The sequence below is a fragment of the Dermochelys coriacea genome, chromosome 23 (assembly GCF_009764565.3).
Source record: "Dermochelys coriacea isolate rDerCor1 chromosome 23, rDerCor1.pri.v4, whole genome shotgun sequence".
Lineage (NCBI taxonomy): Eukaryota > Metazoa > Chordata > Testudines > Dermochelyidae > Dermochelys > Dermochelys coriacea.
In genome coordinates, this window is record NC_050090.1 from 14,599,117 (window position 1) to 14,627,010 (window position 27,894).

General features: G+C 61.8%; 2 protein-coding genes across 3 annotated transcripts; one reads left to right on the forward strand and one right to left on the reverse strand.

Moving 5' to 3' along the window:
* Window positions 1-10,833: 10,833 nt before the first annotated feature.
* Window positions 10,834-14,739, reverse strand: KCNA7 (potassium voltage-gated channel subfamily A member 7). Its single transcript, XM_038381864.2, has 2 exons — window positions 14,164-14,739; window positions 10,834-11,804 (listed from the first exon to the last, which is right to left on the reverse strand). The coding sequence occupies exons 1-2, from the start codon at window positions 14,737-14,739 to the stop codon at window positions 10,914-10,916; spliced, it is 1,467 nt and encodes a 488-aa protein (XP_038237792.1). The 3' UTR covers window positions 10,834-10,913.
* A 2,860-nt stretch (window positions 14,740-17,599) lies between these two features.
* Window positions 17,600-27,826, forward strand: SNRNP70 (small nuclear ribonucleoprotein U1 subunit 70). 2 transcript variants are annotated; one of them, XM_038382102.2, is made up of 10 exons: window positions 17,600-17,757; window positions 18,805-18,961; window positions 19,118-19,180; window positions 19,736-19,790; window positions 19,962-20,026; window positions 20,140-20,202; window positions 20,964-21,045; window positions 24,536-24,637; window positions 26,486-26,573; window positions 26,949-27,826. In XM_038382102.2, exons 2-10 carry the CDS (start codon window positions 18,815-18,817, stop codon window positions 27,610-27,612), a joined length of 1,329 nt encoding a protein of 442 aa, XP_038238030.1. In that variant the 5' UTR covers window positions 17,600-17,757; window positions 18,805-18,814; the 3' UTR covers window positions 27,613-27,826. The 2 variants fall into 2 exon arrangements, with proteins under 2 accessions (XP_038238030.1, XP_038238029.1); XM_038382101.2 differs by having other exon boundaries at window positions 17,602-17,757; window positions 18,802-18,961.
* The last annotated feature ends 68 nt before the right edge of the window (window positions 27,827-27,894 follow it).

Below are 27,894 nucleotides of genomic sequence, written 5' to 3' on the forward strand. Positions count from 1 at the left end.
CTCCTGTTCACAGTGGGGTCAGGGCTGAGTTCTGATCTCAGCTCCACCCGGGGTCAATCCAGAGTCACCCCAGGCTGCAATGGGAGCAAGGGTGAGCTCTGACCTCAGTCTCCCCCCCCCCCCGGGTGTTGTCCCCCAGCCGGGCTGTGGCCCAGCCCCCACTCCCAAGCCCTGTTTCGCGCTGACCCAGACTCCCCCTGCACAATGCTGGAGTCGGTTACGCTCAGGTCCCTGGCACGGCTGATCCGCGACCCACAGCCTGGCAGGCCCAGATGGCAGCAGGTGGGTGCGGGGGGGGAGAGATATAAAGATTTCGGATTAGCTCAGATTGCAAAAATGCAGTCGGGAAAAGGAAGGAATCTGGCTTATCCCCCCCCCCCCCCAACAGCCAGGCTCCCCCCACACCCTGGGGCTGGATTGGGAGCCGGTGCCCCTAGAGGGAACAAGCCCCATGCCCCATTCTCCACACACACCCCCGCCCCAGCCCTCAACAAAGCAGCCACCTGCTTTCAGTCCCAGCCACCTGCCTGGAGGCCCCAACCCTGCCCGGGCCCCCGCTTGTCACTTCCCTTTTGTGCTCTGAACACCGGCCCTTGTTCCTGCGGTCAGGAGCCAGGAGACAGTAAGCAGGATAAAAACCCTCTTTGCAGACAATGCAGCGCCGAGCCAGGATGCAGCGGGGGGAGAGGGAAGGGCCGGGACCTTCAGCGGTTCAAAAAAGCCAACCTAGGAAACTCAGTGGAAGCAAAAACCCTAACCCTAACCCTAAGAAAAACCTGGTTCAAAGAACCCCAGAGTGCCCGGCAACTGGGAAATGCCGGTACGACGTTTGCAAATACCCGCCGAGGCCACGGTGCCAGCGTCTGTCATTGGAAAAAGCCCTGGGAAATTCCACGCCAAAGACTCCGTTGAACCGAGCATCCGAGTGCTTGGAAATCCGGAGAGGCTGCAAATGAACGAAACCGTCATGGTGACGATATGCCTTCTGCGAGCGGCATGTTTATCTCCCCCCTGCCAATTGAAAAACCGAGGAAATCACCTGCCCAAAAACTTCGTTAAAAAAAAAAGCCACACTTGCAAAACACTCAGCAGGCTGAGAGTTGGAGGTTGCACATTAACTCCCCATCTGTTTTCTGCGCTCTGCCAGTGTTTGGCTGGTTGTTCCCTTTTGGCTGTCGTTTTTACTTCAGCAACTCTACGCACCAGCGTACGGAAATGTGTTTAAAAGACCATTGGCGCAGGAAAGTGACAGCAGAAGTGAAGGGGACTCCCAGCGGCTGGATGGTTTCTATTCGTTTTTTCCCCGGTCCACTTTTCGTTTAAAAAAAACAACAAACCTAGGAAATCCCGAGGCCAAAACGTTGTGAAAGGAACCTCAGAGCTGCAAAGTGAAGTCAGGAAAACGGCAGATTAACTTGCTGGCAGCAGAACTGGCCTGCTCCGCTCCTGTCTGGCCAGCTTTTTATTTACTTGCTTGGTTTCTTTGTTTTTTAGTCTTTTTTCCCCTCTTTTCTTAAAAAAAAACAAACCCAAACCCATTGGAAGTTCCTTGCCAAACACTTTGTTATAAGGAGATTTAGGCTGCAAAGCGACAAGACGCCGGGAAATGCCAGTGTGGAGGGGGCAGATTAATTCCCATTTCTTTGGCATGGTCTAGGCTGGCCTCACCTCGCTGTGTTTCTCCCCATGTATGCTTCGCCCTCTCCTTGTGTGACAGGGCCAGGGGAGCTGTGCATTTCAATGCGGGGGGGGGGGCGGGTGAGTGCTTCTCTAGTGGAAGGGGTTGTGTGGGTGGGGGGTTGGGATGTGAACGCAGCAGGACGTGTTCTGTTGGTGGGTGAGGTGGGATATCTAGGTATATTCATAGATTCATAGATACTAAGGTCAGAAGGGACCATTCTGATCATCTAGTCCGACCTCCTGCACAGCGCAGGCCACAGAATCTCACCCACCCACTCCTACGAAAAACCACACCCATGTCTGAGCTATTGAAGTCCTTAAATCATGGTTCAAAACTTCAAGGAGCAGAGAAACCTCCCTCCAGTCAACCATGCCACATGCTACAGAGGAAGGCAAAAAAACCTCCAGGGCCTCTCCAATCTGCCCTGGAGGAAAATTCCTTCCCGACCCCAAATATGGCGATCAGCTAAACCCTGAGCACATGGGCAAGATTCACCAGCCAGATACCCAGGAAAGAATTTTCTATAGTAAATCAGATCCCATCCATCTAATATCCCATCTCAGGGGATTAGGCCTATTTACCCTGAATATTTAAAGATCAATTAATTACCAAAATCCCATTATCCCATCATACCATCTCCTCCATAAACTTATCAAGTAGAATCTTAAAACCAGATAGATCTTTTGCCCCCACTGCTTCCCTTGGAAGGCTATTCCAAAACTTCACTCCTCTGATGGTTAGAAACCTTTGTCTAATTTCAAGTCTAAACTTCCTGGTGGCCAGTTTATACCCATTTGTTCTTGTGTCCACATTGGTGCTGAGCTGAAATAATTCCTCTCCCTCTCCTGTATTTATCCCTCTGATATATTTATAGAGAGCAATCATATCTCCCCTCAACCTTCTCTTAGTTAGGCTAAACAAGCCAAGCTCCTTAAGTCTCCTTTCATAAGACAAGTTTTCCATTCCTCGGATCATCCTAGTAGCCCTTCTCTGTACCTGCTCCAGTTTGAATTCATCCTTTTTAAACATGGGAGACCAGAACTGCACACAGTATTCCAGGTGAGGTCTCACCAGTGCCTTGTATAACGGTACTAAAACCTCCTTATCCCTACTGGAAATACCTCTCCTGATGCATCCCAAAACCGCATTAGCTTTTTTCACAGCCATATCACATTGGCAGCTCATAGTCATCCTATGATCAATCAATACTCCAAGGTCCTTCTCCTCTTCCGTTACTTCTAATTGATGCGTCCCCAGCTTATAACTAAACTTCTTGTTATTAATCCCTAAATGCATAACCTTACACTTCTCACTATTAAATTTCATCCTATTACTATTACTCCAGTTTACAAGGTCATCCAGATCCTCCTGTATAATATCCCAATCCTTCTCTGAATTGGCAATACCTCCCAGCTTTGTATCATCTGCAAACTTTATTAGCGCACTCCCACTTTTTGTGCCAAGGTCAGTAATAAAAAGATTAAATAAGATTGGTCCCAAAACCGATCCCTGAGGAACTCCACTGGTAACCTCCCTCCAACCTGACAGTTCACCTTTCAGTAGGACCCATTGTAGTCTCCCCTTTAACCAATTCCTTATCCACCTTTTGATGTTCATATTGATCCCCATCTTCTCCAATTTAACTAATAATTCCCCATGTGGCACGGTATCAAACGCCTTACTGAAATCTAGGTATATTAGATCCACAGCCTTTCCTTTGTCTAAAAAATCTGTTACTTTCTCAAAGAAGGAGATCAGGTTGGTTTGGCACGATCTACCTTTTGTAAAACCATGTTGTATTTTGTCCCATTTACCATTGACTTCAATGTCCTTAACTAATTTCTCCTTCAAAATTTTTTCCAGGACCTTGCATACTACAGATGTCAAACTAACAGGCCTGTAGTTACCCGGATCACTTTTTTTTCCTTTCTTAAAAATAGGAACTATATTAGCAATTCTCCAATCATTTGGTACAATTCCTGAGTTGTGTGTGTTATATTCGTGTGTGTCCCTATTGTGGGTTGGATCGGCTGGGGCGTGTGTGAGCTGCTGGAGTGTGGGGGTGTTGGGTGGGGGTGTTGTTGTAGTGTGTTCAATTGGGGGGGGACCCTGAGAACCCCTCAACGGCAGTTGTTCTGTAACAGGACATCCTGTCCGAAGCCTGACAAACTCACCGCACTTAATGCCCTGCTTCAGGAGGTTGTGGGAAAAACCTTTTGCAGCCAGGTGCCGACCAAAGGGGCCACCCGGGTCCCTGCAGGTGGGAGGCAAGTGAGACACGTCTCTCTGGGAATCCAGCCTCGCTGGGCAGCCCTGTGTCCATGCGGCGTTTCTGGGGGCAGTGGAGGAGGCACATCCTACTCAGACCCCCCCGAGCCAGGACCTACGGCTGTTGCCAGCCTGTGTGCTGGCCCCCGACATTACCGCTTGTCTGCCCTGCCTGTCTAAAGGTGGCCTGGCTCCTGGCCCTGATCCCCCAGCTCCACAGAGACACGTCCTGCCAGCAGCCGGCCCCTCGCAGAGACGGTGAAATCCATGGCCAGGGCCCCCGAGGCCTTGTCCAGCTGGGAGGGGGATGTCCCCAAATAGCTGAGGTGCCACTAGCCACAAATCAGGGGCGGGGGTGGGTGCCAGACTGGCTCCCCCCCAGATTATATTCCCCCAAAGGCCTCGTTTTCTCCCCAGCGGCAGGACAGGGCAGTGCACCTGCCTTTGGGAAAGGGCTCCTGACCCGCCCTGGCTGGCTGTTCGGGGACGTCGTCCGGCCGGCGCCCGGCCCATTCGGTCTCTGTGAAGTGTGGTCAGATTTTGGTTTCTGGGTAACCCTCTGGCGTCACCGTGACCAGTTCGTCTGACTGCCCCACAGCCCTGCCCCAACCCCCTTCCCGTTCCCGGACACCCCCTCTCAGCACCCCCTCCCCGCCCTCCGGGGCCCGTGCTGGGATTCGGGTGGATTATTTCTTAGCCCTCTGGGGATGATGTTTTGACAGATTCACAGTGAGGCATCTCCCCCGTACCCACATGTTAAATCACCTGCAGGAGTGGGGGGTATGGGGTAGACTGGGCTGGGGGGAGCAGGGGGCTACGGGTCGGGAGCGAGGGGCACCGGCAGGGCTGGGGGGATCCCAGGGCCGGGCTAGCAGGGGGCTGCGGGTCGGGAGTGAGGGGCACCAGTTAAGGACCCAGACCCTCCTAGGGAATCCAGGGAGGCGGTTTCCATGGTGCCCCAGGGAGGGGGCCCCCCCCGTTACCATGACGAATGAGGTTCGTTTCCTTCCCCATCCAGGGCGGAAACAGCCTCTGGGACGTGAGTTTCCTCCCTGCAGGGCCCCATCCCTCCACCCCAGCTGGGGGCCCTGACCTCTGACCTCCAAACCCAGAGCACTGTGTAAGCAGAGGTGGCCAGGGATCCCGGCAGCCCACAGGGGTCCCCCCGATCCCCAGAGGGGCTGAGTCCCAGTGCCGGGCGAGGAGTCCCCATTACACAGCTTCCCTGCAGCAATGTCCCCAGCAGGGGGTGCTCTCCCAGCCAGGAAAGGATTCGAGCACTAGGGGGTGCAGGGCTGCGGGGAGCAGGGCAGGGGGTTCAGGGGGCAGGGTGGGGGTCAGTGGGGGGCGCTGGGCTGCAGGGAGTGAGGCGGGGGGTCAGCAGGGGGCACTTGGGTGTGGGAAGCGGCTGGGGGGCTCAGCGGGGGGCGCTTGGGTGCGGGGAGCGGGGTAGGGGGTCAGCAAAGGGCACTTGGGTGCTGGGAGCGGGGCGGGGGGCTCAGTGGGGGGTGCTGGGCTGCGGGGAGCGGGGCGGAGGGTCAGCGGGGGGCACTTCGGTGCGGGGAGCGGGGCGGGGGGCTCAGCGGGGGGTGCTGGGCTGCAGGGAGTGGCTCCGGAGGGGGCTGTGAGAGGGAATCCCCAGCGGCTGGAGTGGTGCAGGGTCTCAGACACATGGTTCTGATCCCAGCCGGCTGAGGAACCCCGACATGGTACCTCCCAGCCAGATGTGCTTCCCCCGCCCCGCTCACCCCCGGGGCCGCCCAGATGTTCTGCAGATGCTGTGAGAAACCTCCGGCTCCCAAACCTGCTCATTGCCTCAGGGGCTCCCTCCCCCTCCCCCGCTGGCCCCACAGCCACTTCCCCCCCCAACTAGGGACTCGGGGAGGGGAGTGGGGAGTAATGGGTTACAGCGGGGGTGGGGGCTGATCTGGATTTGAGTAACCCCCAGGCCCCCACCCGGATCCACTTATCCAGGGGACCGCTGATGGGCCCCACCTGCTGTGGGTCACGGCTTTCACCGCTGCCATCTCCTGGTCTGGGGCAGGAGGAAGGAAGGGTGGGCACTGCTGTGGGGAAGCTTGCAGCACTGAGCCCTCTGACTGAACAGTGCTGGGACCCCTGGGGTTCTGGTTCCTTCCCCTGCCCCAGCTCAGCTGGTTACTCCCCCCTGCCCCCCAGGTAATGACCCCACCGGGCAGACCAGGAGTGGCGGGGGGGTGGGGGCAATGTCGGGTCTTTATGGCCGGAAATCACATTCTGGCCAGTAAAAGCACCGGATGCGGGAATAGGGTAGGGGGAGTGGCAGCTGGGGGGGGCTGGCAGCCAGGACTCCGGGGTTCTCTCCCTGGCTCTGGGAGGGGAGGGGGGGTCTAGTGGTTAGGGTGGGCGAAGGGGGTGCCCCTGGCTGTGGGGGGGGGCACAACAGGAATTGAAACAAATTACCCACGATGAGTACTGGAGCGATCAACACCCGTTACCTAGCGCCGCCCTCCCTCCACTCCCCTTCCCCCCCTCCCTCCACCCCATCCAGTTACCCCCATCCCCCCCGCTCCCCTCACCCCATCTACCCATCCCCATACCCCTCACATGCCCATCTATCTATCCCCATCTACCCCCTCTTGCTCTCTATCTTGGGGGGCAGATCTCGGCTGACGCGCCCATGGGGCACCAAGGCTGGCGGGTTAGGATGGGAGGGGCCCAGCTGTGTGGGGGCTCGTGCTGCCTGAATCTGCCATGGCCATTGGCGGGGGCTCACACCCTCCTGCCCTGCCCCCCATTGCTTGGCCCGCCTCTGTTCCTGTCCGTCTGTGTGTCCCTGCCTCTGGCCGCTCCCTGCCCCCCCCCCTTAATCTCCCCATCCCCACCTGTGCCGGGCAGGAGCACAAACTGGCACCTGCATCTGCCCCATGGGCGACCCACCGTTCTCCCCCCCCCGCCAGGCCACGCTGCTGTCCCTTTAAATACCCCCCTCCCGCTGGCCTCCGGCATCCCGGCTATTTCGCCAGCCTAAATTTAAACCCTGCCACCTCAGCAGGACAGACGGACGGACCCCCCGCCCAGCAAAGAGCAGGGAAGGAATCAGTTACCCCGGATGCCCTCAGCTCCCCTCCCTGCCCCGGCACCAGGCCAGACTGCAATGAACTCCTGGGGTCCCTTCGTTGTGGCTTGGCCAATTTACCCCAGTGGGGGGAGATGGGGGGCAGCTCCAGGGCTGCGTGGGGGCATCCCTCCCGGGTTACACCAGCCACAGAGATGGAGACTGGGGGACATGGAGCGTTGCCCCATCCCGGCCATTCCCATCCCCGCCCCCCGGTGCGAGTCTTGCAGCCATGCATTGGGCTTACTCAAGTTGCAATGGGGGAGGTTTAGATTGGATATTAGGAAAAACTTTTTCACTAAGAGGGTGGTGAAACACTGGAATGCGTTACCTAGGGAGGTGGTGGAATCTCCTTCCTTAGAGGTTTTTAAGGTCAGGCTTGACAAAGCCCTGGCTAGGATGATTTAACTGGGACTTGGTCCTGCTTTGAGCAGGGGGTTGGACTAGATGACCTTCTGGGGTCCCTTCCAACCCTGATATTGTATGATTCTATGATTACTCCTGATTTCCACCCTTACCCCAGACTAGGGCAGGCCGCGGGAGTGGGGCTGGTTCCCCAGCTTGGTTTCCGTTCAGGCTGTGGGGTGGGCAGGGGGCAGAGCAGTGAGACACCAGATGCTCCCATCTCTCCTTTGCAATAAATAATGGGGCAAGTGGGTTTACTGGAGATCAGGGCAGGCCGGTGTCTTTTCACACCGAGATACAGGATAGTTGGGGGGCAGGGGGACAAGGTCCAGGGGAAGGGGGGGCATGTGGGAGGAAGTCTAATGATGGGGGAGCAGCATGAAGTCCAGAGGCGGCCGGGGGAGAATCTGGCCCCATGAAATCCAGAGCCACGCAGAGGAGAGGCAGAAACTCTGGATCTGGCTCCTCTCCCCATCCCTAGCCCCAGCTCTTCAGGGCCCAGCATGAGTCCCCATGGGGTCGGTAAGTCACTGCACCGTTCTGAGCCTCAGTTTCCCCATCAGTAAAGTGTGGAGGATTAGCCTTCTCCTTCGTCCTCTCAGACCATGAGTTCTTTGGGCCAGTGGCTGCCTCTCGCTGTTGGTCTGGGCAGCGCCCGGAGCAACGGGGCCCTGATCTCAGTCAGAGTCTGTGCAGCGCCCGGCGCGACGGGGCCCCGATCTCGGTCGGGGTCTGTGCAGTGCCTGGCGCAACAGGGCCCTGATTTTGGTCAGGGTCTGGGCAGCGCCCGGCACCATGGGGCCCTGTTCTCGGTCACAACTCTCTTCCAAGAAATAATCTGCAATTAAAAATAAATAAAGCCCAAAGCTCAGAAGCCGACGTGCAAAGTCCTGCAGGCACTGCGGGTGTCGGGGGGAGTCCTTTCTGTGCAAAGCCCCCACGTCTGGAGAAGACCTGATTGGCCGGGCTGCAGGCTCCTGCAACTGGAGCCCCTTTTAAGAAGCGGCCGTTCCTTGCAAAGCACCTGGGAAGTGGAGACCCAGAGCAACCACTGGGACTGTGTATCCTGCAGTCCAGAATCCAGCCTCCAGGCTGGCGTCTGCTTTAACTGTCCCGAGCTGAACAGGCCGAGAACTCAGTTGCTCCTGGTGGGGCAGCAGTTCCCGGGATGTTTGGGGCTGGGCAGGGAGCGCTGGCTGGGGTCCCTCCAGAGTAGCCATTCGGAGTGAGGCCCTGGTGGGGTGGCCTGTGTCCCTCCAGGAAGGGGGCACCATGTGAGAGACCTGTGGCTGCCCTGGGTGCGTTGCGGGTCCAGGTTGCATGGTCCACGTTGCTTTCGGGGTGGCCCCACTCACACAAGTGGCACGTGGCCATGAACACCTCCCGCCTGGGCACCGCTGTGTGAGATGTGCTGCTCGCAGGATGATACGCCAGAGGGACGCGCAGCCCAGCCGTGACACCACGGGGGACTGCACGGTCATACAATGCTTAGAGCAGTAACAACTCACGGGCACAAGTGCACTGTCGTTCCCACACGTTTACACCGTAATTGTGCTGTAGCTACACCTCCCACCCACCCCTTGCACACATACCCTGACAGGCCTTTCTCCTCACATTTACACTCCAGCTCATGCCAGTTCCTGGTGCCACTGTCCTCTCCGACCCAGCATTTAAGACCATTGAAACAAAAATTAAGACAACGAATGAGGGAAGTGGCCTGTAGCCAGGAGGACAATGGGGAGGGGGGGACGGAGATTTCTCTCTCTCCGTCTCATGGCCCTCTTCTCCTACTCTACGCTGCCCTCCAGCTCACTGGGCATTGCTGTGTGTGGCAAACACCAATGTTTAAGACTTGGGAGTCCCCTGAGCTTCCCTTTCCCCACCTCAGCTTGCCCATTAGCTTGGGACAAGCTGGAGATATGTGATTCTGGGGGCATGGCAAGCCGGGGACATCTGGGTGGCCCCCGAACTCCTGGGGGATGCAACTGCACTCTGCAAGGGGTAAGAGAGATGTCAGCTTTGCGGGATTTGGGGGGGAAATGTTCGATTGGGAGGGGTCTGGAGTGGGAGGGAAAAGCACCAGAAGAGGACTGAGTTGGGTTGGGGGATTGAGTAGAACTGAGTTGCGTTGGGTTTGGAAGGGAGTGGACTACATTGCGTCGGGTTGGGAATGGACTGGATTGAGTTTGGAGGGCATTGAATTGCATAAAGTTGGAGGGACTGGACTGCGTTGGGAATCGGCTGGGTTGAGCTGGGAGGGGATTGAGTTGTGTAGGGTTGGGGGACTGGACTGCGTTGGGTTGGGTTGGGAATGGGCTGGATTGAGTTGCATTGGGAATTGGCTGGGTTGAGTTGGGAAGGGATTGAGTTGCGTTGGGAATGAGCTGGGTTGAGTTGGGAGGGGATTGAGTTGTGTAGGGTTGGGGGAACTGGACAGCGTTGGGTTGGGAATGAGCTGGTTTGGGTTGGGAAGGGATTGAGCTGCGTAGGGTTGGGGGGACTGGAGGCTCCTGGATTGCATTGGGTTGGGGACAAGCTGAGTGACCCATTGACTGAGTTGAGTCGAGGTTGAGTTGGGGTACCAGCATCAAGCTCACCCTTACGGAAGCTGTGAGCCAAGGTTTCTTCTCCTTGCTTGGCCCGTTTTGCGGCAGGACTGACGCCTTTGAGCCCAGCTTACCAGGCAAACGTCCCCAGGGGAGATCCGCCCTGCAGTCAGTGGGGGCGGGAAGGAGACACGCTTGGCAGAAGCTAACGTTCTAGCCCTAGCTTTGAATCTGCCACCATGGGAGTGGCCAGGTGGGCTGGGCATGTCCCAGTTGAGGTGTGGAGCTGACGAGAAGGATGGCTCCCAAGGTGGGACACTGGGGCGGGGGGATCCTGTTTAATGGGAGACAACCCCAGTCCAGCACATGAAATGTAGCAACGATCTCCCCGGGGCTCTGACCGCCTCCCTGGCCCCTGCCCCTGGCCCTCCACCTCTCTAATGGCTGGGATTGTATTGCCCTGCAAAGCTCGCTCAGATGCCTTGGCAAGACGCCTTCCCTTATTTATCCCCACGCTTGCTATTTGGGGCTCGGTTGCGTGGGGTATGTTCCAGGGCGCTCTCCAGCAGATGTAACCCGAGAACATGCTGAGGTGAGCTCAGCAAGTGCCCCGGGGCCAGCTGCTCTCAGTCACGGAGTGAGAGATGGGACTGGGGGCGGGGGAGGTGTCGGTACCGGGCCGGCTGCATCCAGAGCTTTCTGGCTGGGCAAGGGGGGCAATATCCGTGCCGCTCCATGCCAGGTTCCAGTTTCCCCTGCGTGCCAGGAGACACTCCCCCCACCCCCTCGCCCCACTCTGGTTAGAGACAGAGTGGCCAAAACTAGGACCCAATCTCTTCTCCCACCGCCCAAGAGAGGCACCAAGGAGGGGTGGGGCGGCAGGTCAGAAGTTGGGTGGGGAGAGGCGCCAGAAGGGTCACACCTGGGTCACCAGGCCCCAGTTGGGTTGCTGGGGCTCCAACAGGACCGGCTGGCCGCTGGCCGAGGCCACCATCCCGTCCAGGAGCCGGCAGCTGGGCAGCGCCAGGGCCCCATCTCCACAGTACATCTCCTCCTTGCCACAGGGCTTCTCCCAGCGGGCGGGTGGCGTGGGAGAGGGTGGGTGGCCAGGGCAGCCAGTCACGTGGGTGTACTGGCCCTGCTCCTCGCTTTCCGTCTCCCGGTGGTAGAAGTAGGAGAAGTTGGAGACGATGACGGGCACCGGGAGGGAGATGGTGAGGACCCCGGCGATGGCGCACAGCGAGCCCACGATCTTCCCACCCACCGTCACGGGGGACATGTCCCCGTAGCCCACCGTGGTCATGGTGACCACGGCCCACCAGAAGGCCTCGGGGATACTGGTGAAGTTGGTCTCGGCATGGTCAGCCTCGGCGAAGTAGACAGCACTGGAGAAGAGGATGACGCCGATGAAGAGGAAGAAGATGAGCAAGCCCAGCTCCCGCATGCTGGCCTTCAGCGTCTGGCCCAGGATCTGCAGCCCCTTGGAGTGTCGTGAGAGCTTGAAGATGCGGAAGACTCTGACCAGCCGGATGACACGGAGGATGGCCAGCGACATGGCTGGCTGGCCCACCCCCCGCTGCCGGGCGAACTCCGTGCCCAGCGCCACGAAGTAGGGGATGATCGCCACGAAGTCAATCATGTTCATGATGTTCTTGAAGAAGGCCGGCTTGCTGGGGCTGGCCAGGAACCGCACCACCAGCTCGAAGGAGAACCAGCAGATGCAGATGGTCTCTACGATGAAGAAGGGGTCGTCCATCTGGCTCTTGGGGGTGTGCATGTGGCTGCTGTTGGCCCGGTGATGGGGGACCTGGCGGGCACACGTGATGGAGGAAGGGGTCAGGGGGAAACCCAGCTGGGGAGGCAGCCTGGCCTGAGGGAATACAGCGAGGGGGTGGCATGCAGCCCAGGTTATTCCTGCTCCCCCGCAGGGAATTCCCCCACCCCCACCCCGCCCAGCAGCGTCAGCAAATTTACATCAATTATTGGTCCCCGCCAGGAGCCAGCAGCCTGGGAGCGAGGTGGGGGAGGTCACCCAGCCCAGGGGGTGGGAGGGAGCGGAGGGTGCTGGGTAGTTGGCTCCGCACAGTGCCGTTAATCTGCAGGCTGCTCCTAGGCAGGACCCACACAGCCAGGCCAGTCAGCACCATCCCTGACTCAGCCTGCCAGGAACCAGGCCCGCCCGCAAGCAGCCAGGGCTCCTGGGTTCTCTCCCAGCTCTGAGAAGGGGGTGGTGGTGCAGGGGATGCTGGAGTTTTAGAAGTCCCCCTTTCCTCCCACCCACTGGCAGCGAGATGTCCCTCTTGTCCCAGAACTCGAACAGGATCTCCAGGCAGAGGGGATGCTGGGATGGGGTTGGTGGCGGGGTGGATGGAACGTAGGGCTGGGCAGCGGGCGCAGAGCAGAGTGGGCAGTGGGTGCACAGGAGGGCAGGCAGCAGGCGCAGAGCAGGGTGCGCAGGGGGTGCAGAGCAGGGCGGGCAGTGGGAACAGAGCAAGGTGGTGGAGCTGGGGGGCAGGCAACGGGCACACAGCAGGGCAGGCAGCAGGCACAGAGCAGGGCGGTGGAGCTGCGGGGGGGGAAGTGGGCACAGAGGAGGGCAGGGAGCGGGTGCAGAGCATGGCGGGCAGTGGGTGCAGAGCAGGGCGCTGGGGCTGCGGGGGGGCAGCGGGTGCAAAGCAGGGCAGGCAGTGGGAGCAGGGCGTGCAGCGGGCGAAGAGCAGAGTGGTGGAGCTGTGGGGGGACAGCGGGCGCAGAGCAGGGCAGGCAGTGGATGCAGGGTGAGCAGCAGGCGCAGAGCAGGGTGGTAGAGCCGCAGGAGGACAGCGGGTGCAGAAAAGGGCGGGCAGGGGGCACAGAGCAGGGCGGGCAGTGGGTGCAGGGTGAGCAGTGGGCACACAGCAGGGCGGGCAGCGGGCGCAGAGCAGGGCGGGCAGTGGGTGCAGGGCAGGCAGCGGGCACAGAACAGGGCGGGCAGTGAGTGCAGGGCGGGCAGGGGCGCAGAGCAGGGTGGGCAGTGGGTGCAGGGTGGGCAGCGGGCACAGAGCTGGGCGGGCAGTGGGAGCAGGGTGGGCAGCGGGCACACAGCAGGGGGGCAGTGGGTGCAGGGTGGGCAGCGGGCGCAGAGCAGACCAGGGCAGTGGAGCTGCGGGGGGGCAGCGGGCACACAGCAGGGTGGGCAGTGGGCACAGTGCAGGGCAGGCAGCAGGCACAGAGCAGGGCAGGCAGTGGGTGCAGGGTGGGCAGCGGGCACACAGCAGGGTGGGCAGCGGGCACAGAGCAGGGTTAGGCAGCAGGCGCAGAGCAGGGGAGGCAGTGGGTGCAGGGTGGGCAGCGGGCACACAGCAGGGGGGCAGCGGGCATAGAGCAGGGCGGGCAGTGGGTGCAGGGTGGGCAGTGGGCACACAGCAGGGGGGGCAGTGGATGCAGGGTGGGCAGCAGGCACAGAGCAGGATGGGCAGCGGGTGCAGAGCAATGCGGGTAGTGGGTGCAGGGTAGGCAGCGGGCGCAGAGCAGGGGGGGCAGCGGGGGCAGAGCAGGGCGGGCAGCGGGCGCAGAGCCAGGCGGGCAGTGGGTGCAGGGTGGGCAGCAGGCACACAGCAGGAGGGGCAGTGGGTGCAGGGCAGGGCGGGCAGTGGGTGCAGGGTGGGCAACGGGCACACAGCAGGGCGGGCAGCGGGCACAGAACAGGGCGGGCAGCGGGTGCAGAGCAGGGCGGGCAGTGGGTGCAGGGAGGGCAGCGGGCACACAGGAGGACAGGCAGCAGGCACAGAACAGGGCGGGCAGCGGGCGCAGAGCCAGGCGGGCAGTGGGTGCAGGGTGGGCAGCAGGCACACAGCAGGGCAGGCAGCAGGCACAGAACAGGGCGGGCAGCGGGTGCAGAGCAGGGCGGGCAGTGGGTGCAGGGAGGGCAGCGGGCACACAGCAGGGCAGGCAGCAGGCACAGAACAGGGCGGGCAGCGGGCACAGAGCAGGGCGGGCAGTGGGTGCAGGGCAGGCAGCAGGCACAGAACAGGGCGGGCAGCGGGCGCAGAGCAGGGCGGGCAGCGGGCGCAGAGCAGGGCGGGCAGCCGGTGCAGGGCAGGCAGCGGGCACAGAGCCGTGCGGGCCACGGGCGCTCGGCAGGGCGCCAGAGCCGCAGGGCCAGGCCCGCTGCCCCCCTCGCTCACCGGCAGCGACATGTCCCGCTCGTCCCGGAACTCGGGCAGCGTCTCCAGGCAGAAGATGACGATGGAGATGAGGATGACCAGCACAGAGATGATGGCGATGATGCGGGCGGCCTGCGAGCTCTCCGGGTACTCGAAGAGCAGCCAGACCTGCTTGAGGAACTCGGGCCCGGGCAGCGGGCGCTGCTGCTCCTTGACGAAGCCCTCGTCTTCCCGGAACTTGCTGAGCGCCTCCTCGCCCAGCTGGTAGAACTTCAGCTCCTCCAGGAAGATGTCGAGAGGCACGTTGGCGGGGCGCCGCAGCCGCCCGCCCGACTGGTAATAGTAGAGGATGGAGTCGAAGCAGGGCCGGCTGCGGTCGAAGAAGAACTCGCCCCGCAGCGGGTCGTAGTAGCGGAGCCGGCGGTGCGGGTCGCCCAGCAGGGTGTTGGGGAACCGGAGCAGGGTCCTGGCCTGGGTCTCGAACCGCAGCCCCGCCACGTTGATCACCACCCGCTCGCAGCAGTCCCGGTGCAGGCATGGGACGAAGGGGCCGGGCACCTCGGCGGGTCCCCCCGCTGACAGCGCCGGCTTCTCCATGGCGGGGGAGGTCAGGGCCCGGCAACGGTGGCCATGGGCCGGGACGGGGGGTTCCCTACCGCGGGTGCCCCTGCCTCGCTCACCACCCTCCGCTTATTTGTTCCCTCCCTCACACTGTGTTCCCACCTCCCATTCCTGCACTCAACCCGTACCCCCTCCTCCTCTGGCCCGATTCGCTCCCCCCTTCCCGCACTCAGCCTGTGTCCCCCTCCTGCTCCGGCGCCAATTCACTCCCCCCTTCCCACACTCAGCCCGTACCCCCTCCGGACTCGATTTGCTCCCTCCTTCCCACCTCAGCCCGTACCCCCTCCCGTTCCGGCCCTGATTCACTCCCCCCTTCCTGCACTCAGCAGCCTGTGTCCCCCTCCTCCTCTGGCCTCGATTCGTTCCCACATTCACACCATCTCTCCCCCCCCCCACATACACACTCTTCTGATCTCAGCCTTTCCCGCTCCTCTATTCTGCTCTGACAATTTCCTGCACCCCTCTTCTGCAGCCTCCCTCTAGCCCCCCCACGCCTTCTGAGCCCCGGATCTGTCTGTCTGTCCGTCCCTGAGGCCAAGGGCCCGGATCTCTGGCTGTAAACACGTTCCCAGCCCGGAGAGGTGTCATGTTCTCAGGACAGCTCTGACTTCCAGTGCCCCTGTGCCAAACCCCAGTGCCCGCCCCCACCCCGCTGCCCCTTCAGCTCTGAGGGCACTAAAAATAACGGGGGCAGACAGCTCCCAAGGATGATATGGAGGTGGGAGGTGGGAGCCAGGACTCCTGGGTTCTATTCCCAGCTTTGAGAGGGGAGTGGGGTCTAGTGGTTAGAATTACCACTAGCCCCCCACTCCCCTCTCAGAACAGTGGGGGGCTGGGAGCCAGGACTCCTGGGTTCTATTCCCACCATCTGTAAAATGCAAAGAATAATTGACATGCATAAAACTGAAATGCGAACGCCCAAGCGGATGAGTGCTTCCCTTTGGGGCGGCCCTCTCTGGGCCTCCTGTTCCTGGATTCTAATGGAAGCTCGTTAACCGAGATGGGGTTAATTAATCTAATGTTGGGAGGAGAGAGGTAATCACATCCAAGTAACAAAGCGTTAGGGATCAAGAGATAACTGTTGTAATAAGAAAGTAATCTGTTAATAGGTATGACATAAGTGCCCGGGAATGGCTGGTGTTAACCTGCCTGGAGAGTGTGGGGGTGTGATAAACAGAGTTAATTAATTTATTAATTAGTGGGGTGGCTTCTGCCCTTACCTGAACTATAGGGATTGTGCCAGCTTCCCTGTGCGTATGCAACACACCAGGCTCTAACCACTAGACCCCACTCCCTTCCCAGAGCTGGGGAGAGAACCCAGGAGTCCTGGTTCCAAGCCCCCCTGCTCCAACTACTTGACACCCCTCTGCTCCCTGAGGAGAGAACCCAGGAGTCCTGCTCTAACATGCCCAACATCCCTCACCTCCCCACACTCCCATCCCTGGTCCTTCTAGTCCTGTTGGGTTTCTGTCCAGGGGTGTCTGTGCCCCTCACACAGTCTACCAGCGCCATCTGCTGCTCCTCTGTGGGCATCTCTGCTCCAGAGCCATCTGCGGGGGCAGGCCTGGGGTGTACGGGGCCCCCCGGGACCCTGCGGTGCCAGGCCTGGAGCGTACGGAGTATGGACCCCGCGTGAACCTGCGGTGCCAGGCCTGGGGCATATGGGGATGTATGGACCCCCCGTGAACCTGGGTCGGGGGTCACGGGCCCTGTTGCCATGGCGCAGGTCGGGGGTCATGGGCCCGGTTGCCATGGCGCAGGTCGGGGGTCATGGGCCCGGTTGCTAGGGGGCAGGTTGTGGGTCACGGGCCCTGTTGCTAGGGGGCAGGTCAGGGGTCATGAGCCCGGTTGCTAGGGGGCAGGTCGGAGGTCACGGGTCCAGTTTCTAGGGGGCAGGTCGGGGGTCATGTTCCCAGTTGCCATGGCGCAGGGCGGAGGTCACGGGCCCAGTTGCTGGGGGCAGGTTGGGGGTCACGGGCCCAGTTGCTGGGGGCAGGTTGGGGGTCACGGGCCCTGTTGCCATGGCGCAGGTCGGGGGTCACGGGCCCTGTTGCTAGGGCGCAGGTCGGGGGTCACGGGCCCTGTTGCTGGGGGCAGGTCGGGGGTCACGGGCCCTGTTGCTAGGGGGCAGGTCGGGGGTCATATGCCCGGTTGCCATGGCGCAGGTCGGGGGTCATGGGCCCGGTTGCTAGGGGGCAGGTCGTGGGTCACGGGCCCTGTTGCTAGGGGGCAGGTCAGGGGTCATGAGCCCGGTTGCTAGGGGGCAGGTCGGAGGTCACGGGTCCAGTTTCTAGGGGGCAGGTCGGGGGTCATGTTCCCAGTTGCCATGGCGCAGGGCGGAGGTCACGGGCCCAGTTGCTGGGGGCAGGTCGGGGGTCACGGGCCCTGTTGCCATGGCGCAGGTCGGGGGTCACGGGCCCTGTTGCTAGGGCGCAGGTCGGGGGTCACGGGCCCTGTTGCCATGGCGCAGGTCGGGGGTCACGGGCCCTGTTGCTGGGGGCAGGTCGGGGGTCATGGGCCCGGTTGCCAGGGGGCAGGTCGGGGGTCACGGGCCCTGTTGCTAGGGGGCAGGTCGGGGGTCATATGCCCGGTTGCCATGGCACAGGTCGGGGGTCATGGGTCCGGTTGCTAGGGGTCAGGTCGAGGGTCACGGGCCCTGTTGCTGGGGGCAGGTCGGGGGTCACGGGCCCTGTTGCCATGGCGCAGGTCGGGGGTCATGTGCCCGGTTGCCATGGCGCAGGTCGGGGTCACCACCATAGCGCCAGGAGCGCCCTCGGCTGCGAGTATTATGGTCTGCCCTGCCCCGCGCTCGGGCACTATTTTTCCTGCCGGCGGCGGAGGCGTCACCCAGCCTCGTTTCTCCTTCTCCCGCCCTCGAGCGAGTCCCGGCGGCGCCTGGATCTGGACGCGGTGATGCGGCCACGCATGCGCGGGGCGATCAGGCAGCAGGCCCCGACCAGGCGGCAGCGGGAGGAGCCGAGCGCGGCGCGGCCGGTGAGAGAAGGGCGGCGGCGGCGGCGGCGGCGTCACGGTCACGCGGCGCCCCGGGGAGGGAGCGGGGGTTACGTGAGCCTGGGGGTTCCGGGGGCTCCTGGGCGGGCGCGGGGGGGGCAGCCTGCGGGGGGCCTGGGGATTGAGCAGCGGGGGGGTCACAGGGGCCGGGGGCGTAGCCTGTGGGGGGCTTGGGGGTTGAGCAGTGGGGGGAGGGGATGGGAGGTGATGGCTGTGGCGGGGGGGCGAGAGGGTCTGGGGTGCATTGGGGGGAGCCAGGCAGTGGTGGGAGCTGGGCACGTGGGGGGGGCACGAGGGGTCCATGGCAGCCCCAGGGGGTGGCCGAGCAGAGGGGAGGGGGCAGGAAGTGACTTTTGGGGGGGCTGGGGAGTGTCGGGGGGCTGGGGAGTAGCGGAGAGCTTTGGGGGGGCCACAGGGGCTTGAGTGGTGGGCTTGGTTGGGGAAGGGCTGAGGGGGTGAGTGAGGCAGGTGGGGACGAGGGACACGGGTTGGGGGGTCGGCAATAGGCAATAGGTGAAGAGGGGGCATGTGCGTGGGCTGTGGGAGGTCCAGGGGGAGCAGTGGAGACGGTGGGTGAGGGGGGGAAGTTAGCTGGGGGTAGCAGGAATTGAAGGGTGGATTGGGGTGGGGTGCAGGGTTCAGGAGGGAGAGTGGGATTGGGGTGAGGGGAGCAATGGGCAGGATGTGCCAGGGTGTGGGGGATGTGAGGGGAGGAAGAGTCCTGGGTGGCGTGCAGGGCCCAGAAGTAATGGTAGGGGATGGACCAGGGGCATGATGGAGCCGGGGGTCTGAGGAACCCTCTGGTGGGGGGAGCAGCAGAAGACCATGGGTTGCCCAGGAACTGGCTGCTTCCATGGAGGAGATGAGGTGGGGGGGCGCCACTGGGAAGCAGAACCCCACAAAAAGAGGAGGGAGGGGCTTAGCTGGCCCCTAAGTTGGCCGAGTTTGGGGGGCGGGACCCCACACGCTGTGGGGGGAAGGGGATGCACTTGTGGGATCTAACAATCTGGCATCTCCTTCCTCCAGCAGATTTCCCAAGATGACGCAGTTCCTGCCCCCCAACCTGCTGGCGCTCTTTGCCCCCCGAGACCCCATCCCCTACCTGCCCCCTCTGGAGAAGCTGCCTCATGAGAAACACCACAACCAGCCCTACTGCGGCATCGCGCCATACATCCGGGAGTTTGAGGTGAGCTCGGCCTCCCCAGCAGGGCAGCGCTGACGGGGGGAGCTGCTTGGCTCATCACCTCTTTTCTCTGCTCCAAAGCCGCCAGGCTCCCTCCTTCCCCCCATTTCTGTGCCATCCGCTTGATGCCCTGCTAACACGTTTCTCTCCCCTGCCCAGGACCCACGCGATGCCCCTCCACCCACCCGCGCTGAGACCCGCGAGGAGCGCATGGAGCGGAAGGTACGACTCTCTGCCAGCATGGGGGTCAGCCCACCCTTCCAGAGCGATGGGGAATCTGGGTGAGAGGGTGGGGCATTTGTCTGCATGCACCCCCAAGATAGCGAGCTCCGGACTGTGCGGGGAAAGGGCGAGCTGGGGAGGCACTCTGCTGCCAGAGTCTCTTCTGTTCTCCCTTGGGTATCCCTTCTCCCATATAGTCTGGTGATTGAATCATGGGGCTGGGAGCCAGGACTCTTGGGTTCTCTCCCTGGCTCTGGGAGGGGAGTGGGGTAGGAGGAGTTGGCAGCCAGAACTCCTGGGTTCTCTCCCGGGTAATTCTGTCCCTAACTCCCTGTGTGAACTTTGTTGGGGGTGCCTGGGTGTCCCCGCCTGTGAATGGGGGTAATAGCCCTGTGGAAGGCGGTGAGGATGAAGCAATGAGTGCAGCAACACTTTGAGAGCCTCGGGGGTGGTAATGACTAACAGCCTCCCTTGAATCCTGTCCTGGGGTCCCCTCTCTGGAGAGTCGTTGCCAGGAGTGCAGAGCCTGTCACCACTTCCCTTTCCTTCCTGCAGAGACGAGAGAAGATTGAGCGGAGGCAGCAGGAGGTAGAGAACGAGCTGAAGATGTGTGAGTGTCGGGGAGGGCTCCCATCACTGTGGGGGGCCGGGGGAGGTTGATCTAGCTCCCACCTTCTGGGAAAGTCCCTCATGAGTGACCTGGGGGGTGGGGGCGAACGTGGGCTGGGGGCATCAGCCATTGCTGTTTCTGCATGCCTAGCCCTGTTTTATCCCCATCCAGGGGACCCGCACAACGACCCCAATGCCCAGGGAGATGCCTTCAAAACCCTCTTTGTGGCTAGAGTGGTAAGTTCCCTCCCGCTGTCTGGGAGCCCCTTTTTGGGGCACCCGCTTCTCCCCTCCACCCGCACCTGGCCACCGGCAGCAGCTGTCTCACCAGCCTGTCCTCTACCCTGCAGAACTACGACACAACAGAATCCAAGCTCAGAAGAGAGTTCGAGGTCTATGGCCCCATCAAACGGGTAAGAGGCTGCTCTGGGGGACAAAGAAGGCCACGCTGTTCCCAGGATGGGTGATTCACCCTGGGGAAGTGTTGGGGTCTCCATCCCCTGCGAGCTCCCAGCCCGGAGGAATGCTGGGGTAGGGGTCGGAGTTGGGCTCAGAGGGGGGGTCCCTTCTGACCTGGGAGTCTGTAAATCCCCATGTTTGTTCCCTTCCTTTCTGGGCCATGCCTGCATAGCCTTGGCGGGCTCCTAACCGCTGGCAGCTCTACAGTGAGGCCATAGCCACTCTCATGCTTGGGGGGGGCTTCAGCCAGGCACCTGCAGGGGTCAGGTGGGGATCCCCCCCCAGGCACAACTGACCAGATGTGGGCCGGGTTTTCCCTTCCTGTGAAGGATCGACTGCAGCTGGAGAGGTGAACTGCTGCTCTGGGGTGGTCCCCAATCCCCTTGCTGCCTGGCTGGTGGGGCTTGTTCATATGCTCAGGTCTAACTGATCCCCAGGTCTGCTTGGCAGAGTCCCTGAGGGGTTTCACACGGGTGAAGGGTGTTCCTGGCTCTCCCTATCCTAGTGGTGCCCTGTTGGGACCCGGCTACCCCCAGTTGATGCATGAGTGCCCCCTGCTGGCCTGCAGGGAGTTAACCAACACAACAGAAGGTGCTACGGGGCAATGGTTTGTGTCGAACTGAAGCCAGGGCTAAGCCGTGTGGATGTGTGTGTGTGTGGGGCAGGGGGGAGGGGGCGTGTCTGGGTCATTAACCTGCCGCTTGCCCCCCCCCAGATCTACATGGTGTACAGCAAGCGTTCCGGAAAGCCGCGCGGCTACGCCTTCATAGAGTATGAACACGAGCGAGACATGCACTGTAAGTACCGCCCGTGTCTGGGCCTCTTTGCCTCTCCCTAAAGCGCATGTGTTACATCTCAATGTCATCCCGTTCCCGGCCCTCGAGCTCCCGGAGGTAAGTAACGGAGCACAGGGCCGGCGTGAGGCCAGTGCAAACCCAGGTTCCATTACTCTGCTCCCTGGGGGGCAAGTGCGGCCATGGGGGCGCCCCCTCCCCCCCATGGAGCTCGACATGAACGACGGAGGTGGGGCTGGGGGCTGGCCATCAGAGGGTTAACGCTGAGATGACCCCCATGGGGGGGTTCCCCTCCCTCCCATAACTGCAGATTAATGTAATCAGGGTGCTGCTGGCCATGGCGTGTGAGTGAGAGGGTGCGTGTGCTCCGATGGGCAGTGCTTACGCTCAGCGCTTTGTCCCCCCCCCACTCTGAACCACTGAGCTTCACGAGCCGCCCCCATCCCAGGGCTGAGCCCAGAAGCGGCGAAGCTGGGGGAGCGGCCCGGCTCGAGCGTGTGGGGGGGGCAGGTGTGTCTTGGCTCTAGTGACTGTTGTGAACGATGCTGTCGGGAGGAGGGGTGTATTAATTCTGTGTTCTTATTGTCACTGCAGCCACCTTTCTGATGGCTATTGCCACTGCTGGCTTGCAGCTGATGCTAATGCTCCCCCCATACAACACCTCAGTGTATGGTTGGTATAAGGGTTTGTATGTTGGTAAGAATTCACAGCACCCCTACACCTATACACGAGCCAGGCCACCGCAGCGGTAGGCACCTAGCGTGGTCAGAGCAGCTCCCGGTGGGGGTGGGGACCGGAGAAGCTTGCTCTCTCGTCCAGCTTCCGCTCTCTTGCCGGGCGGAGACTGGACGGGGAGGGCACAGGCTCCGAATTCCTGCCGGAGGTAGCTAGGGGAGGGCAGGCCAGACGTCCCCCTGTGTAGGTTGCTTCCCTGAAGCTGATGAAGCAGGACTCGAATATGTCCCCGGGCTGGGTTTTGGTCCCGCCCGCTCATCAGTGCCGGCACTGTTGAGGGGGAGCTCGCAGCGCTGGCTGCGTCTGTCCGACTCTTAATCCCCTAACGAAACCGCAACCCAGGCAAATCCTTATCCCCTCCCAGTCAGTCCATCATGGCTCCGCCTCTCCAGCCAGGGGCGCTCTCTGCTGGAAACCTCGAGCTACCCCATCTGCCTTCGGGCATCTCGCTGCCCAGGCCGGGGTGGACCGTGCCGTGCGGTGCTCTGAGCTTACAGTCGTGTCTGAGCAGGGAGGGGAATATTCAAGTCCTGTCTTTAGTCTTTCCCACTAGGCTGGCGAGGTGAGGTAGAATAGCTCCTCTGGCTGCCCCCAGTGCAGCCAGCCCCTCCGTGGCCCACGCGTGGGGCTCGGTTGGGGCGTCAGTCTCGGCTGAGCCTCGGACCGGTGCCTCGCGGCTCGAGGGATTGACATGCAGACAGCTGGTACCCAGTGACACTAGCCCAGGGCAGCATTAGTCACATCACACTGCCGGCTTCTCAATCGCATTGCTTGCTCCCGGGCCTGGAGCCTGCCCACCCCGTAGAACCACCTGTGGGCTCTGAGCCGGGCTGGGCTTGGAGAACCCGCCCTGCCACGCAGGCCACTGGCTTCCAGAGGCGGCGTCAAGGGCACTAAACCCAGCCCGGCTCCAGCCCCTCTTGAGCCCTCCACAGCAGACCGTGTAAGGGGATGGATCTGCCCCCGTTTGTGTAGGACCTACAATATCTCCCTGCGTGAGCCCTGAAGTCCTGTCCCCAGCAGCCACGCTGCCGACCTCTGGACCTGGGGGTGGGCGCAGGGCTAGGCTGAACTTTGGTCCCGGTTGGCTGACGACCGGAGGGTTGGGGCTCTGTGATGGGCGGTGTCAAGGGAACAGAGCCCTGCTGATCTCAGGGATCGAGAGTCCCTTTGAGCCCTGGCCCAGGAGCAGTCAGCCCTGGGGCTCTCCCTGATGGGGTCAGCAGTTAGGGGGAGAAGTTCTGTCTAGGGTGGCTTGGTAGAAAGGTGGTGATAAGGTTGGTCTCAGGTAAGCCACGGCCTCTCCTGGCCGGGACCAGCACCATGGACAGGCATGGCCCCGGGACGGAACCGGGACCCCAGCCCACTCAGGAACACTGGGCCAGTGAGCAGCATCTAGGCCCCGTTCTAGCCAGGGCAGTGCAAGATCTCCCTCTCCCCTGGGGGGTGTGCTCTGTTGGCATCGGGGAGTTCTCGGGGGGCCGGGATTCCCCACAAGTACCTTGGATGGAGGTGGTCTGGGGGGCCCGACCTGTGGCTAGGGTGCTCTGCCCTGCCCCTTCGGGGTTCTGGCTGAGCGGACAGCTGTGTCCCCTCATGACTAGCCAGCTGGCAACGAGGGGGCAGGGGAGGAATCCTGTCCAGGGCCCCCAGCCTGGCGGCAGGCCAGGCAGGGGCTCCAGCTGAGCTATTGTGGGGTTGGTAAGTGTCCCCTCAATGCCATAGTGCCCCAGCTCCTGCGGGGGTCAGGAGGGTGGGCGGGGCCAGGGGGACCGTACCTCCTGTGGGGGGTGCACCCACGCCGCTGCCAAGACAGGTAAGGCAGCGAGGTGTCGCTTGGCAGCCACGCCACCCCCCCCAAATGCCAGTGCCCCGACCGGGGGCACGGGGGCGGAGCCCGGCCTCTCACGCCCACGCTAGCAGCCTGATGCGTTGAGTTGAGGCGCTAAGTTGAAATGTTTTGTAAGTAGTTTCTCCAGGTAAACGCTTTTATTTCATTCTCGTGAGCGGTGCCCGTCTAGCGCCCCCTCCTCCCCCCCGTTGCCTCGGTGCCATCTGTAGCCGCCACGTAGGGATCTGTACTCTGTTCCTCTGGTGACAACAGGTGGGGGGGCGGCAGGGGCGTGACTGGCGGAGGGCGGCGGGGGGCGTGCCAGCCAGGTGCCAGACTGTAAACCTTTGCGCGTCCCACCCTTGGTTGTACACAGATTCCTCCCCCTCCTTCCTGTAGGTGTAATACCTCCTGCTTTGGGGGGGATGCATGGCGGATTTGGGGTTAGCTGGCTGGCTGGGGTGGGGGAGGGGGCAGCAGCGGTGGGCGGTGTACCCCCATCTCATAGGGGTTTACCCCCCATGGGGCTGCCCGGGTCTCACGCAGCGAGCGTGGCATCGGGCAAATGTAGGTATTTGACTTGTCGGTAACGTTCCTTTCCTTGCAGCTCTGGGGGGACGAGGGGCTGCTCCATTCAACCCAGCAGCCGTGGCTTGTGGGTCTCCAGCCTCAATGGGGTCAGGGCATCCTGTGCTCTGGTGTGGACCCAGCTGCTGAAATCTAGGCAGCATGGAGGGAGCGGGAACCTTGGGGCAAGCTACCCCACGGCAGGGTGGGGCAGCCCCTCGGCCGGCTCTGGGGAGCCATGGGGCAGGTGGGGGGAGCTGTGTGTGTCTGGTGGGGGCGGGCGGGCTTGTGTGTGAGTTCCGTATCTAACAGCAGCGCCCCCCTCCCCCCCGCCTTTGTGGACACCCCAATCTGTTACAGCGGCATACAAGCATGCAGACGGCAAGAAAATTGATGGCAGGAGAGTGCTGGTGGATGTGGAGAGAGGCCGGACAGTCAAGGGTTGGCGCCCCCGCAGGCTGGGTGAGTAAGGACCCCCCCTTCCCCCATGCCCTGCACCTCACTTCCTGTGCCCACCCCGCCAGAACGCAGAGGGGGGAGAGCGACTCCACATCAGGCCTGCGGCTCCCTGGCATAACCTGGAGGGAATCTGGCACGTCCATCAGCGCCCCCTGCCAGGAGCTCCCCACCCAGCCTATGACAGGTTCCTCAGGGTGCAGCCTGGAACTGGGGTACCGCTGAGCCCTCTGTCTTACCAGCCTGGGCTCCCTCTTCCACTGTGCTGCTGTGACAAGCTGCAAACCCCTCTGGGTCCTGCACTCACACAGCCACCCGCAGGCAGGGACACACCCAGCTGAATTACAGGGATGCTGCTTCCAGCCAATTCTCCCCAGCCTAGGACCCCAGAGCCTTGTCCTGGTCGGAAATCTGACCAGTGTAAGTGTCTTACCCAGTCCACCCGTCCCCCAGTGTGGAGAGGACGTGCCCCAGCTTTTATACACTGAACGGATTCCCCTGTGCACTTCGAGCAAAGTGCACCATTCTATGTAAAATATAAAACCGATTTATTAACTACAGAAAGAGATTTTAAGTGATTATAAGTAAGGCTGCAAGTCTTTCACGGAAGTCATGGATTCTGGGACCTCCGTGACTTCTGCAGCGGCTGGTGCGGCCCCAGACAGCTGGTCCTGGGCGCTGCCCCGGGACACCCCCCAATCTGAGTTCCATAAACTAGACAGGATTTGAATTGAGCAGTATCTCACCCTGATGGTAGGTTTCCTTAATACGTGAGCTGGATTCTCCTTTCCAGCCTGGGACTACCTCCCCCATTCAAAGTTTTTGTTGTCCAGGTGTTGAAGTGTGAGCAGGACCAGACCCTCTCCTGTGGGCCCAGGGCTATTAGATTTTGTGGGGCCCCTGTGGGTTTGGAGTGGGCTCAGGACTGGGGCAGGGGATTGGGGTGCAGGCTTCTGATTAGTGATGCAGCAGGGCTAAGGCAGGATCCCTTCCTGCCCTGGCTCTGTGCTGCTCTGCTCTCCGAGGTGGCTGGCATGTCCGGCCCCTAGGCAGAGGGGCCAGGCTGCTCTGCTTGGTGCATGCTGCCCCCAGCATCAGCTCCACAGCTCCCATTGGCCAATGGGAGCTGCAGAGCCGGTGCTGGGGGTGGGGGCAGATTCTCTGAATGCCCCTCCTCTAGGGACACATCAGTGAGCCGGTGCTGACAGCTCCAGGCCCAAGGGGGGCACCGAGGCTCGGGGACTAGTGTCCAGCCCGTGATGTGAGGACTTGCTGGGCTGGATGAAAAGAAGCAGCGGACCCACAGGGCCCCCCTCAGCCCGAGGCCCTGGGCTGCAGCCCCTAAAGCCCCTGCATTAATCCGGCCTGGGGAGTGAGGACAAATGATGATGTCACTTCCCCTCTGTTATAGGTTCCTCTAGCTTTCTGGAAAGATCTTTTGCTATGACATGAGTCAAGCAGCCTCCTTTGTGTCGTCACTGGACACGGATCCTGTGACCGTCCTCAGTAGTGCGGATTTCCCTTCATGGGCCATCCATGCTGTCGTACCTGAATGGCTGGTTGTGGGTGTTCCCAACCTCTCAACCTATTTCAGTCAGACACACCAAGCCAACTTCGTAACTTCCCATCTAGCGACAGCCCCTACACTCCAACGGGATCTTAATGTTCAGCAGAGCGAGACTTTGAAAACGATACCTCACAAAGCAGAGGGTGTAGACAACTGAGCATAAGTACGGGGCAGTGCTGAATATGGGGGTGTCAGCATACTGGTTTGAGGCATACAGGTCCCCCCCGGCGGCAGGAAGTCGAGGCGGATGTTGAGTTGGCTGAAGAAGAGTTTCGCTTTCTTTGTAGGTGGTGGCTTGGGGGGCACCCGGAGGGGCGGTGCAGACGTTAACATCAGGCACTCTGGCCGAGACGACACCTCCAGATATGACGAGCGGTGAGTGGGGGGGTAGCCTGTGCCCCTGGGGACCTCGACCAGACCCCCTGCCAAGGGGCGGGGCATGGTGGGGTGGGGACTGGAGGAGAGTTTGCAGCACCCCCTGCTGGCTTTAGGGAGTTGGGGGAAGGGGTGGCCCAGTGCATTATGGGAGTGTGGAGGGCTGTGGGTGTCTGCAGTGCCCCCTGCTGACTGTAGGGGGCTAGAGGAGGAGGGGTGTATGGCCCAGTAAATTGTGGGAGGGCTGCGGGTATGTCTGCTGGCCGCAGGGGCTGGCCCTGGCCCTGGCCCTGTGGAGTTGGGGTGCCCGGATGGCCCAGGGTCCGGGTGGGCTGGGCCAGCCATGTGACACCCGGGGCCCCCCTCTCCCCGCAGGGACCGGGAGCGGGAGCGGGACCGGCGGGACCGGAGCCGGGAGCGGGACAAGGAGCGGGAGCGCCGGCGCAGCCGGTCCAGGGAGCGCCGGCGCCGCACCCGCAGCCGTGAGAAGGAGGAGCGGAAGCGGAGCCGGGAGCGCAGCAAGGACAAGGACAAGGAGCGGGAGCGGAAGCGGCACAGCCGCAGCCGGGAGCGCAAGCGGGACCGGGACCGGGAGCGCGAGAAGAAGGAGGAGCTGCCCGAGGGGGGGGATGCCCAGGTGGAGGAGGTGGCGCTGGGCGAGCTGGGCATGGACAGGCTGGAGCTGAAGTTGGAGGGCGAGGACAAGGGCAGGGACAGGGACAGGGACAGGGAGCGGGACAAGGAGCGGGAGCGGGACCGCCGGCGCAGCCACCGGGACCGCGACAAGGACAGGGACAGGGAGAGGGACAGGGAGCGCCGGCGGGAGCGCGACCGGGACCGGGAGCACAAGCGGGAGCGGGGCGAGCGCGGCGAGCGCGGGGCCGAGAAGCGGGACGAACGGGCCGGCCAGGACAACGGCATGGCCGAGCCCCTGGAGGAGACCAGCCAGGACATGTTCCTGGACCAGGAGTCCATGCAGTCCGGAGACGGCTACATGTCCACGGAGAACGGGTACCTGCTGGAGCCGCCCCTGGAGTGAGGGAGCTCCCCTGCTTCCCAGGCGGGGGGCCAGCCCCCAGGCCAGCCTGGCCACTTCCCCTTTTTTTTTTTTTTTTAGGTGGGTAAGTTTTTGTCCCCCCAGTTTCTGTAGCGTGACCCCCCTCCCCCCCCAAAAAAAATTCCACACGTCTGTATAAAGCCCCATGTGGCTGCATCTGCTTTTCTTTAACCACAATAAAGGGGTTTTAATGGTTCTGCTGTGAGGTGCTGTCATTGAAGTGGGGGGCTGGGCTGGGAATGGCCAGAGCAGTGGGCCCTAGTA